Source organism: Chrysochloris asiatica, unplaced genomic scaffold (genome assembly GCF_000296735.1).
Source record: "Chrysochloris asiatica unplaced genomic scaffold, ChrAsi1.0 scaffold00083, whole genome shotgun sequence".
NCBI lineage: Eukaryota > Metazoa > Chordata > Mammalia > Afrosoricida > Chrysochloridae > Chrysochloris > Chrysochloris asiatica.
Window position 1 is genome coordinate 10,622,314 of NW_006408601.1, and position 13,914 is coordinate 10,636,227.

Genomic DNA, 13,914 nt, shown 5'->3' on the forward strand with positions numbered 1-13,914 from the left:
GGGAGAAAGATGAGGCTTTCTACTCCCGTAAGGATTTACACCCTCGGAAACCCTGTACAGGGTCGCTATGGGTCGGAACCGACTCGACGGCACTTAACAACAACAACAACAACCATGACCTGTCCATTAGACCTCCCTCCCATGCTGCTCCCAGATCATTGCATTGGTAGTCTTTGGTGAAACTCGGCCAACTCTTTCCACTCATCCACAGCTGGTAGCATTCACATCCCATCTCCCTGATGCTGATTCCTTATTGTCTCCATACTAAGGTGGTTCTGGTCACACTGTAGACCTCACTGTCAGGATCACACCATTATTTCCCACAGGACCAACAGGAATATGTTGGGTGGAACAGGCTTGTCAACTGTAACCAACCTCTCCCTAGTTTCTTTTCTCCCACTCAGATGGCCATGGGGCAGATCTGCCAAATCTTTGTCTAACAGATGTCCACCTAGGGACAATGCTCGGCTCTCCTTGCCAGCACCCCTACCTTTGAGTGATTCTCTTAGAGCTTCCCCTCCCTTGACTTCAAGAAGGATAATGACCTACCTTCTAGGTCCCTAGTCAAAGAAGGAAATATCTTCTCTATATGATCACTGAACACTGCCAACACAAAACACAAGCCAGTGCCTTTCTCTCATCTAGATAGTCTTATGTTGATATTTGGGGAATGGGAGTGATGAAAGGAGTCCTGGTGATACTTAGCTGCTGACCAAACCCACCAGCCACTCCACAGGAGAGCCATGTCGCAGTCTGGATCCATATAGGATACCCTATAGCACAGTTCTACCCTGTCCTTTAAGGTTGCCATGAGTTGGAATTGACTAGATGGCAATGTGTTTTTGGCAGAGTGATGATGGTGGTTAGTTGGTAAAATTGGTGTCACTCAGTCCATCCTGCAGGAAGATGACTACCCCCTAACTCTTAGCAACTCCTTGAATTTTGTAAGTGAAGGAACTTACAATTTCTTCATACTAGAGTTGGGCTTTATTCACAATGTCAGGGTTACAGAAAATATCTCACTTGGCCTGCTATTAAATTATAGGACTGTTGTTGTTATTATGTGCTGTGGAGTCGGTTCCAACTCATAGCGACCCTGTATGGGGGTTTCTGAGGCTATAAATCTTTACGGGAGCAGAAAGCCTCATCTTTCTCCCGTGGAACAGCTGGTAGTTTCGAACTGCTGACCCTGAGGTTCGCAGCCCAATTCATAACCACTACGCTACCAGAGCTCTAGAAAACATTTATTGAGAACCCACAGATTTCAGACACTGATCTAAGTGCTGTGTACATTTATATCTTATTTAAACCCTCCACAGTCTTAGTTCTGGTGTGGCACTGTAGGATAAGCACTGGGCTGCTAACCACAAGGTTGGTGGTTCAGCCCCTATACAGGGTTGCTGTAAATCAGAACTATCTTGGTGGCATTTGACAACAACAATGTTATGCCACCATTCGTCTACCAACATGTCTTACTGTGGAGGCTTGTCTGTTGCTATGATGCTGGGAGCTATACCCCTGTGGGATGACATCAAGAATATCCTACATGAAGAAGCAAAAGGTCATTCAAAAGACAGGACACAAAACAACAACAACAAAAATGGACATCAGAAGAGAGTCTGAAACTTGCTCTTGAGTGTTGAGAAGCTATAGCAACTAAAAGAAATGAGGAAATAAAAGAGCCAAACAGAAATTTTCAAGGGGCAACAGAAGACAAAGTATTATAATGAAATATCTAGAGAACTGGAGTTAGAAAGCCAGAAGGGAACAACATGCTTAGCATCTCTCAAGCTGAAAGAACTGAAGAAAAATTCAATCCTTAAATTGTGATATTGAAGAATTTTATGGGTGAAATATTGAATGATGCAGAAGTACCAGAAAAAGAATAAAGGAAAACAAAAGAGAATTGGTCGATGCCTAACCATTTCAACAGGTAGCTTGTCATCAAGAATTGATGGTACTGAAGGAAGAAGTCCAAGCTGCACTGAAGGCCTTGGTGAAAACGAGGCTCCAGGAACTGACAAAATATACAATGAAATGTTTCCACAAACTGATGGAGTACTGGAGGTGCTCAGTATCTGTGTCAAGAAATTTGGAAGACAGCTGGCCAACCAGTTGGAACAGATCAATATTTGCGCCTATTCCAAAGAAAGGTGCCTCTAGGGACTGTGGGAATCATCTAACAACATCATTAATAATCACATGAAGAAAATTCAAAAACGATTGCTGCAATACATCGACATTGAGATGCCAGAAATTCAAGCTGGATTCAAGAGACCATGAAACAAGGGGTATCATTTTTGACATCAGATGGATCTTGGTTAAAAGCAGAGAGTACCAGTAAGTTTTTACTAGTGCTTTATTGACTATGCAAAGGCATTTAACTGTGCGAATCATAATAATCTATGGAAAATATTATTAAGAAATGGGCATTCCAGAACACTTAATTGTGCTCAGGAGGAATAGACCAAGATGAAATTATTCAAACAGGACATAGGCATACTGAATGGTTTAAAATCTGGAAAGGTATGTATTATGGTTGTATCTTTTTCACCATAGTTATTCAATCTATATAATGAGCAAATAATCTGAGAAACTGGATTATATGAAGAACGTGGCATCAGAATTGGAAGAAGAATCATAACAACTTGAGATGCAGACAATACAACCTTGGTTGCTGGAAGCCAAGAAGTGTTGAAATACTGATGAAGATCAAAGACCAGCCTTTAGTATGAATTGCATCTGAATATAAAGGAAATGAAAGTCTTCCCAACTGAACCAATAAACAACATCATGATAAACAGAGAAAAGATTGAAGTTGTCAAAGATTTCATTTTGATTGGATCCACAATCAATACTCATGGAAGCAGCAGTCAAGAAACCAAACAACGTATTGCACTGAGAAAATCTATGAAGTGTTCAAGAGCAAAGAGACCAGTTTGAAGCTATGTTATTTTCAGTAACCTATATTCAGGTGAAAGTTGGACGGTGAATAAGAAAGACTGTAGAAGAACAGATGCATTTGAATTATGATGTTGCTGAAGAATATTGAAAGCATCATGGACTGCCAGAAGAACAAACAAATATATCTTGGACGAAGTACAGCCAGAACACCCCTTGGTGAGATTTGCCTTTCTTTGGACGTGTTATCAGGAGGGGTCAGTCCCTAAAGAAGGACATCATGCTTAGTAAAGTGGAGGGTCAATGAAAACAAGTTGAATTGACCCCGTGGCGGCAACAATGGGCTGAGACATAACCATTGTGAGGACCCACAGGACCAGACAGTGTTTCGCTCTGTTTTGCATTTGGTTGCTATGAGTTAGCACCGAGTTGACAGCACCTAACAACAGTCTTAGGAGATCAGTATTAGTATTATCCACATTCTACAGAGAATGGAACCAAGGTCCAAAGATAATTGATATATATGGGGGAAAGGAGGCCTCTGAGGTCAGTCAGTAACTAAGCTAGCATGTCAGCTCATTCAAAGGCTGCTTCTGCCTACTGTGTCTCTCTGCCCATGCTTCTAACCACTTCATCTGCATGACTAGTAGAAAAGCATTAGAGTGTTTAAAAAAATAATGTTGTTTTAATGTTTTTGTCTTCCTTTTGAAGAAGATTGAGTGCCCTGAGGCTCCTTCTCTGATGAAAAAAACATCAGCGTTTGGAAAGCCCCATGGATAGTTCTCCACCCGTCCCAGTGAAGAAAGCTGGGTTTGGAGTCCAGGAGTGTGTGCACCTGTCCTTGCAGCATTTCAGCAGCTAGGGCCCTGTCCTGACCTGCCTGTTTGGGAGCCATAGAGAGCCTTTGTTTGCCATGGCAGACACCTCTGGCCCCAGGCTGGAAGCCGGCGTGAGCCCCATGGAGGTGCTGTTGGTGTGCGGTGCTTCCCCTGGACTAGGCCTCCCGCCCCCTTGTTCCTGGAGGTTGAACTGTCTTGTTTTCTCTTGGAGACTTTCCAGGGTCCTGTGAACTTGGGCCTCACCCTGCCCTGGAGTGATTTTTTCAAAAGGGATCCCCTCACTCCCTCTGAAACACCTCCCAGGAACAAAGTCCACTTATCCCAACCATCTGTAAGCCTGCCCTGTGGCAAAGGATAGCCTGTATTTCTGGGGTTTTTGAAAACACCTGCGTGTGTGATACATGGCCCTGAACTCATCCTCCTGCTGTGCAGAAGTCGAAGTCAGGGGTAAGGCATGTTCTATTGTGTTCGGCAAATGTTTGCTGGACATGCTAGGCACTAGGATGCATAGATCATCAAGACAGCCATAGACAACTAGCATTATCATTGTTAGCTGGTGTCAACGCTGCTCCCACTCTTGGTGACCACATGCACAACAGCATCGGACCCTTGTGTTCCATAGGGTTTTCATTGGCTGATTTTATACAAACAGATCATTAGGTCTTTCTTCCTAGTTTGTCTTAGTCTGGAAGCTCTACTGATACCTGTCAACATTATGACAATATGCAAATTTCTGACAGGCAGGCAGTAGCTTAGACATCTAGCCCACATTCCTGTTAATAAGGACTATGTGAGTGGTATGGTTTCATCCCTGGAGACCAAAAAGAGGGTGTCATCATACTGCCGGGGGCGCAGTCAGGACAGCTTCACAGATGTGATACTGTTTCCCAAGGTCCTTACCCAGATAGAAAGGAAGGTGACAGGAAATCCAGACAGAAGATAGGGCATAGGTCATGTGATGAGAGCTCTTTATCCATCTTGCAAGCTGGAGAATGGAGGCAGGAAAAATCTTCTAGGCGCCTGCTTTAAGGAACATAATGCTTTTCTAGTGAAATTGTTCACCTACTTGATTAGGCAAGTCCTGAGTTTGCTTCTCTGGTAGCCAGAGATTTAGATGCTAGACTTTGGCCCTCCCTTCATCTTGAGACAGATAGAAAAAGGTCTTTGGACCTGGAGGGTGAAAACAGCAGATGGACCATACCTTCAACCCACGCCACCTCGAACTTTGAATCTGGGAATGAGTGGGACTATTTCTTCTCTCACTAGAAGGCAGCCTCTAGGCTCTGCTCTCTTTCTACTTCTATGAGTAGACTTGTTGGTAGGCTTGTTGGTAGGCTTGCACATGGGAGGGTTCCAAGAGTGGAGTTGAAAGGTATGTGGTGAATGTAGTTTATGTAGACAACCCATCTGGAGAACTCAAGCCACAGACTCCACAATCCCAAAGCAGTTGAGCAAATCTTGCACAACTCTGGCTTAGGGAATTGAATAGGAATTTTGCCACTCTACACTCTGAGGCATCCCTCTCAGTCTCCCAACTCAGTTTTTTTCTCCCAGGTTTCTTTGTATTAGATTATGCCAGTGCTTTGTGCAAATTGAGTTTGGCGTTTCTCTCAAATTGTGTTGAAGGAAAATAACTCTCCTATGTATTTTAGTCTTCATGTCCAGTGTTACCCACAGCATCTACTACTAGTCAGAAGGAACAAAATTATCAACCAGAACCCAAAGAAATGAAGAGTCAGCAGAACTGGATTCTAGAGGAAATTGAACTGTGGCCTATACAGTGTATTCTTCCATTTAAGTAGAGCAGCCACAAGAAGAGAAGGGGGAACAGGGTTCCTTTGGAAAGCTACTTCTTTCCAGTTTTACTTTTTGTCCTTTTCTAGAAATTCAAGAGCATGAAGTTAGTTGATCAACACAAAATGATGCTCTTTCTCCAACGCCTTGGGAAGGATCTTGAGGAAAACATTTTTGTGGGCTGATGGATTTTTTTTTTTTTTAGACTGTCTGGGGAGATGCTTTACCAGGCAGGCCTCATGGAACAGAGACAAACACCATTTGGAAATATGAAAGAACACAATTCTTGCTGTTTTGGATACTGTCTGTTATAGACCACCCATGACATAAACTGTGGTTTCCAACCCCAACCAAAACATCTACCTCCCTTGAGTGTATGTATTCTTCAAAAAAAATAAAGCATCCACCTGGTGAATGGACAAGAAATGCGGTGTGTCCATGTAACGAGACACTAAGCTGTAGAAAGGAACACACTGGCATGGATGAATCTCAAAACATTATGCTAAGTGAAAGAAGCCAGATGTTAAAACCAGTTGTATGATTCTATTTATATGAAGTTCACCCCAGAAAGGCAAATCTGTAGAAATAGAAAGCATATTAGTGGTTGTCTGGGACTGGGATTGAGGAATCTTGAGGTGAAAGAAATCTTCTAAAACTAGATTATGGAATTTATGCTCAAGTCTATAAATTGTCTATAAGTAACTGAATCAGACACTCGAAATGGATAAATTTTGTGGGTGCAAATTTTACCTCAGTAAAGCTGTTTTTAAAAAAAAAAAAAACAATGCCACTAAGTTTTTGCTAATCTATGAAAATTTAGATTAGCCTAAGATCTTATGGTTCTAGGCTAATGGTGGCTATGGTTTGCATGGTCCATTCTTTGGACTAATTGTTTCCTTGAGTCTATCATAGAATGCTTGACACCCAAAGAATAAGGAATATTGACATAGCCATCAGGTACTTAGTGAATAACACATTCTCGGGTTGCCTTTAAATTCACCACACATGGTAGTTGTACAAGTCAGTCAAGTTACTCTGTAATAGGAGACCATACTTTGACCTGGAGAAACTTGAATTCCAATCCCAGATCCTAGTTTGTTCTTAAAGTCTGTCCCTAACTCTGGTCATAAGCAATGTCTGTACTCCCAGATTTGTCCAAGTCAGCCCTGGCTGCCACCGTTGGCCTGGTTTAATTAAGAGCTTTTTCACTCTCAAAGTGTCATAGGCTGCACAATATAATAAATAAGGACATTTTAGTTTTGAAACCAAGGAGCCCTGGAGATGCAGCGTTTAAAGCTCAGCTTCTAACCAAAATGTCAGAGGTTTGAGCCCACCAGCTGCTCTTTGGGAGAAAGATGGGGCAGTCTGCTTCCCTAGAGATTACACCCTTGGGAACCATCTGGACCATTTCAGTTCTGTCTGTAGGGCCACTATGAGTTGGAGTTCAACTCGAGGGCAATGAAAGTTTAGTCCCTGGGTGGTACAAACCATTAAAGCACTTGGTTACTAATTGAAAGGTTTGGGGATTCAAGCCCACCTAAAAGCACATTGGAAGGAAAGCCTGGCAATTTACTTTTGAAAAATCACCCATTGAAAACAGTTCTATTCTGTCACATATGCAGTCTCCACGAGTCAGAGTCTACCTCAATAGCAGCTGGTTTTAGCTAAAGGAGCTCTGGTAGCACAGTGGTTACGAATTGGGTTGCTAACCTCAAGGTCAGCAGATCGAAACTGCCAGCTGTTCCACAGGAAATAGATGAGACTTTCTGCTCCTGTAGAGATTTACAGCCTCGGAAACGCTGTACAGGGTCTCTATGAGTCGGAACCGACTCCACGGCATACCACCATAAAGCATTGAAGCTGACCGTATATGGAAATCTCATTCCGGATTTGTGTCTGCAGTCTACATAGAATAGTCGAATACAATGCAGGACATCAGGGTAGTGTGAGCGCCCATTTCATCTGCGTTACAACCTTGTTGTGATGGGGCAGGTGCCATCATTGTTGTCAGGGACGGTAAGTGACTTGCCTGAGATTGCACAACTAGTAAGCAAAGAACAGAGTCCAGAGCCCTGGTGGTGCAGTTGACTAAGCACTGGACTGTTACCTTAAGGTTAGCAGTTTGAACCTACCAGTTGCTTTGAGGGAGAAAGATGAGGCTTTCTACTACCATAAAGATTTACAGACTGGGAAACCTGATGGAGTAGTTTTACTCTGTTCTGTACGAGGGACTTGGTTTGGGTTTTAAACATATGTTGGAACTCATGGTTTAGGTTTCCCAAACACTGTCCTCCCTTTTATTTTGTGTTAGGGTCAGGGCCTGTCGGTTCTTGCAGTTGGGGGTGAAGTCTAGATTCAAGACATTTGCACTGTTTACTTCCCAAAATCCTGTAGAAAGGAAAGCTCCCATATAAAGTAACTCAGTCTGACTTGATCAGCAAATCCATCCGGTGGAAGTGTTGGCAGGCTCCTGTCCTTCTTTTGCAGGATCAGGGCTCGTTTCTAAAAGGATGTCTGCCATTCATACCTTTTGCCCCATTTCTAGTTCTTGGAGTCTTGGTATGGTGCTTGAGGATAAGCACCTGGCACTATAGGATAAGCACTGGACTGCTAACCTCAAGGTCAGTGGTTCAAACCCACCAATCACTCCTTGGAAACTCTATTCAGGGTTACTATGAGTCAGAACTGATTTAATAGCACTTAACAACAACAACTTATGAACAACTTTTTTCCCACCCTTCCTGCTAACAAGGTCTCTCTCTACAGCTTCTTTTCTATTATATTGAAAGATTAAAACAGGGTGGGGATAAGAATGTTTTAGTTCTAGACAGTCTTTTTTAGACTTTAATATGCCTTTGCCTCAAGGCATACTTTCTTGTGAGGGTTGTTGTTAAGTGCCATCAAGTAGGTTCTGACTCATAGTGACTCTGTATAGAGTCCTGGCTTAGTGCTGTAGGATGAGCACTGGACTGCAAGGTCAGTTTGAATTGAAAAGTTGGTGGTTTAAACACGGCAGCCTTTTCTCGGCAAACCCTACGTGTATACAGGGTGACTTTGACTTGGAACTGACTCTGGTACTTAACAGCAACAGTAGGATTTTTGAGGAGCAGCAGGTGGGTCTATCGGAACTGAAAATCTTTTGGTTAACTGTCCAGTGCTTATGCTACAGCACCACACCAGGACTCCTCTTATGAGGGTTGCTGCTCTATTAAGTGGCATGGAGTTGGTTCTAACTCATAGCAACCCTGTATAGGGTTTCTAAAGAGCAGTTGGTGGGTTTGAACCACTGACCTTGTGGTTCATAGTCCAGTGCTGATGCTATAGCGCCAGGTTCTTTCTTTCCATGCAGGAGGCTCAGATTCAGTTCTTGACCAAGTGTCTGAAACACAGCCAACACCCATTCATTAATAGAGGTTTAAGTATTGCTGTAATGCTGAGTAGATTTTCAGTGGCATGACAGACTAGGAGGAAAGGCCGGGCAATCGGTCAGTAGAAACCCTGTGGATCACAGTGATCTAATCTTCAACCAATCAGGGATGGAGCTATCATAGGACTGGGCAGCATTTTGTTCCGTTGTGCATGAGATTGCCATTTGTCGGGGGCAAACTTTATGGCCCCTCACACCAGCCCCTTGCTTCTTTTCCCTACCAGTTCACAACTTGCACTCCAGCAGCTAAGCAAGACATTTAAGCCAAGCAGAGTTCTGTGTCTGTCCTTTGTGCTGGGTGGCCCTTGCACCTCACCCTCAGGGCCTGATCTGACCCTGCCCATCAGCATCTGGTATTAAAAGAGTCGGGTAAGAAGAAATGGATTGCCCAAAGAGAAACACCCTCGAGATCCATACTCTTTGCCTGTGAATAAATATTTTATTCGTTTTTCTGTACCTTTTTATGCATGCCTTGAGGCAAATGCATTTTAAAATCTGAAAAAGACTGTCTGGAACAGAAATCTTCTTATCCCCACCCTGTTTTGATCTCTTTTAATATAAAATAAGAGAAGCTGTTTTTGTGGGTTGGTTAAGAAAGCAAATCTTGATAGAGAGTCCCTCTCTGTACCCCAAATGTAAGTTATTTATTCAGTTGGCCAAGAAGACACAATCATGTATTTGCATAAAGCAGAGTAGGGGGTTTGGAGTGGGATGGCGGCCATTTGGCACACTCCAAGTGGCTTGAAACTTAGAAGAACAAGTTGGCAACGTGGTGTAAAGACCAGTAACTCTTCCCAGCACTGCCCACTCCACCCCACCGCCACTGGTGGAGACAACCTCCTTCCCTGGATCAGTTGCTCTTGCTATAGAACAAGCACATTCTTCCTTAGTACTTTTTTCAATTTGTGTCCTTTCCTGAACGGATCCAATTTTGTAAAATATGGGTCAATCAGAATGATACCTGGAATGGGGGAAAAAAACAAAATCCGAAACCCTGCCAAGAAACTTAATCTTCCTCTTAGGAAACAAGGGTAGTGTGTGCATTACATAGCAACCAAGTCTCTTGACCAGCAGAGTTGGAAACAGAGGTGCCCCACTCAAAGATGGTGACCCATCATGCCACTTTGAATGTGTATCTCTTTCCACAGCCCTGACAACAATCCAGTCTCTGGCACCAGGCTCTAGAAAAGTCTTCCATTCCAGGACTTTGTTCAACTCATAATTCTTCCCATTCCTGTTATGATCATCATTCTACTTTTAAAATCTGAATCTGTTCCAATTTTGCTTTGCCTGCCATGAATGAATCGGTTCAAACCGGTTTCAAGCCCCAGTTTGAATTTATTCCCAGCATTTGCCAGGCATCCAGTTGCAACTTGTCTGGTGTATCCAGTGTAATGCTAGTGGGGAGAATCCACTAATTTCTTTGAGGGTTAGGCCTGATTTTAATTGAACGTGTAATGCCAATTAAGTGTTCAGGAAGCCTTTCATATCCTAGAGGATGTAAAACTCGTGTGAGGGCTGCCACAGCCCATTGAACTGGCTCCCTGTCTGACAACAGTCTTTTCATTGTCTTTCAGAAATCAGGAATGGAAATCTCAAGGCCATTCTAGGCCTCTTCTTCAGCCTCTCCCGGTATAAGCAACAGCAACAGCAACCCCAGAAACAGCACCTCTCCTCGCCGCTGCCTCCTGTCGGGTCCCAGCCAGCTAGCACCCCCTCCCAGGGCCAGCCTGGCACGCCTCAGCAACAGGTGCCAGCCATTCCCCAAGCTCCGTGCCAGCCCCTCCAGCTGCACCAACCAGCTCCTCATCAGCAGTCAAAAGCACAAGCTGAGATGCAGTCCAGGTGGGGGCCCTTGCCAGTTCACCGTTGTGTGTTTTCAGGCACCCTCCGATATCCGAGACAGAATGTGGTTTTCATCTGCGTTACTTCAGTGCTGAGAGCTACTGATAGTTGTGGGGAATTAGCATGATATTGAAAGGGATACTATGAGACCTTTTTCTGTGCCTGGCGGACATGTGTGTTTTTATAGGCCAGATTTGCCAACAACCAAAACTAATTATCTGCTCCTACCCTAACTCTGAAAACCAATTATCTGCTCCTTCCGTAACTCCATAGTCCTGGTGTGGCGCTGTGGGTTAATGTGTCAGACTGCAAGGTCGATGGTTCAAGTTCACCAGCTGCTCCTTGGAAACCCTACATAGGTTTGCTATGGATCAGAAAGGACTCGATGGCACTTAACAACAACAGCCATAACTCTAAGGAGCCCTGGGAGTGTAATGGATTACAAGTTGGGCTGCTAACTACAAGGTCAGTAGTTTGAATCTACCAATCCCTCCATGGGAGAAAGATGAGGCTTTCTGCTCCCCTAAGGATTTATAGCCTCAGAAACCCTGTATGGGGTCACCACTGTGTGTCGGAGTCCTGGTGTAGAACTGTTTATCCAGCACTGTAGGATAAGCACTGGACCGCACGGTTGGTTTGAACCTCAATGTCTGAAATTCAGAACTCATTAGCTGCTCCTCATAAACCCTACACAGGGGTCAACATGAGTCGGAACTGACTCAGTGACAAAGTAGAACTTCCTTATAGGGTTTCTAAGACTATAAATCTTTTTGGAATCAGACTGCCACATCTTTCTCCTGCTGAGCAGCTGGTGGGTTCGAACTGCTGACCTTTTGGTTAGCAGCCAAGTACTTAACCACCCCACTGCCAGCGCTCCTTCATATGCTGTAAACAATCCCTAAAATAGACTTCAAAACACTTTCACATGTTGTCCCATAAGCTGGGTGTTCAGTGCTACACATGAGAGTAATTTTACTAAGAGGAGACAGAAGTCCTATTCCCACCCAGGCCTCTGTTCTGCTGGAGAGAAGCATAAAGCACACGGAAGAAAGGTGGCAAATGGCTTTGAGCAGAGGAGGCTGTATCCTTCCTGGAAAGAAGCATATTTCACTGCCTGGGGGGATGCCAGTGTGTGCAGTAAGTGGGACTGGATTTTGTTAAGCTCAGGGAATGAATGTGTAATCAGCAAGCTCCCCATAGCCCAGGTCTGGTCCTCCACTTGGCAAGATGAGGATCTCAAGTTTGCTGCTGTTCCCAGAGGGATTGGTGCTGGCCTCTGAGGCTCACCAGTGAATAACCTGCCCACACAATGCCAGTATAGTCACTGTTTACTTGGTTACAATAGAGTAGTTGCATTCCCAAGCAACTCTACTCTATCAGATCACCTTGTAAAATATTTGTTTTAATGGGAGGGGGAGATTAGCAGCTAGAGAATTTGACTTGTGCTAAACTTCTGCAGGAAAGTTTAGAATTGTTTTTTGTGGGGTTTTTCCCTGAGCCATAAACTTTTTGCTGTTAAGCCTAAATGTCACTGCTCAAATTGATGGCTTGATTTCATCGAATGTTTGCTAACAAGGAATGGCCTCCCTTCTCCAATCACCCAATGCACCTGGCTTTCTGCACACCTTGATACCCCTGTATCACCCATTGTAGTGTTGGGCGAAACACAAAGCTGCTCAAACAAAGCAGCTCCCTTACAGATGGCTGCAGCTTTTTTCCCATGAGCAGTGCTGTTCCTCAATTGTGATGGTGATAAAACCAGCAGTGATGGGTATAATGTAAGTCAGGCCCCCTAATTAATTATCTAATTATATCCAGTTCACATTATGGAAATTTGTGGGATGAGAGAAGTGTGTGGACTAGCAATGAGGAAGGCAAAGCTAAGTAGCCAAACACTGTACCATTGCCCTGCAGAACTGCCTGCATGGGAGCCCTTTCCTGATCAGAGGTTCCTTGGTGGACCTGAGCCATTACAATAATCAGACATCATTCTCCAAACTGTGTTTTGCATAGTGTTTACTTCCTGAATGTTAACTTGGGTTATACCACAGGGAAAAGGTTCTGTGGGGGTTAGGGGAGAGATGGAAAATAGTCAGGGTTAAGTTTTGTCCCTTTTACTGCAGGTTTACTCAAAGTCTTTAATCTGATGCTGATGTGCATTCATTTATTTGATTATATTTAAATGTCTTCTGTGTCCCAGGCATTGTCTTAGGCACTTGAGAGTTCTAGGTGAACAAGATAGTCAAGATCTGCTGTCTGCAGTCTATTAAAGGAATCAGAATGGCAAGCATTGAATTAGCGAATTAAATATTAGGTACCAATCGATATTGCATTAAGATGGTAAGAATAAGAGGGACTGGTCCCTACTTTAGGTTGAATTGATAGAATGTTCTTTCTGAGCAGATGACACTGAAGTGACTATGAATGACAAAAGGTCAGGTGTAGAATACATCCGACAGAGGGAACAGCTGGTTCAAAGGCCTCATAGGAGTAAAGACCCAAGAATAAAGCTTTGAACTCTTGATCATCAAGGTCAAATGTTGATGCAACCCCAAAATATCTGGTTTGTTTGGGTCCTCTGTTAGAACTCTACCATACGTAAGCTATCCTAAAAGCTATTTTGAAACTAGGTTAGATTCAGTATCTTTTGGGGTTGTTGTTGTTAAGTGCCTTTGAGTCGGTTCTGACTCATAGCGACCCTGTACAGGGTTTCCAAAGAGTGACTGGTAAGTTTAAACTGTTGATCTTGCAGTTCAAACTGATGTAGCAAACACTAAAAGTGGCAATTTTCTTTCTTCTTTTTTAAATGGTGTTATTGTGGTAAAGGAGCTCTGGTAGTGTAGTAGTTACAAATCTGGCTGCTAATCTCATGATCAGCAGTTCGAAACTACCAGCTGTTCCACAGGAGAAAGATGAGGCTTTCTGCTCCTGTACAGATTTACAGCCTCGGAAACTCTGAACAGAGTTGCTATGAGTCGGAACCGACTCCACAGCACATAACAACAACAACACAACAACATTGTGGTAAAAGTTTATATGAGGAGACTTTAAAATGTTCGTGGACAACTCCAATATCTTTAAGTTCTATTTTTCCATGATGTTTTTTTT

At 43.5% G+C, this 13,914-nt stretch overlaps 1 protein-coding gene across 2 annotated transcripts in view; it reads left to right on the forward strand.

Moving 5' to 3' along the window:
* The window catches only part of NAV2 (neuron navigator 2), a 499,999-nt gene that overhangs the window by 214,310 nt on the left and 271,775 nt on the right, over positions 1 to 13,914 (forward strand). For both annotated transcript variants that reach the window (XM_006865814.1, XM_006865815.1), the window contains exon 5: positions 10,539 to 10,806. In XM_006865814.1, the coding sequence (XP_006865876.1) occupies positions 10,539 to 10,806 (268 nt within the window). The remainder of the gene's footprint in view (positions 1 to 10,538; positions 10,807 to 13,914) is intronic.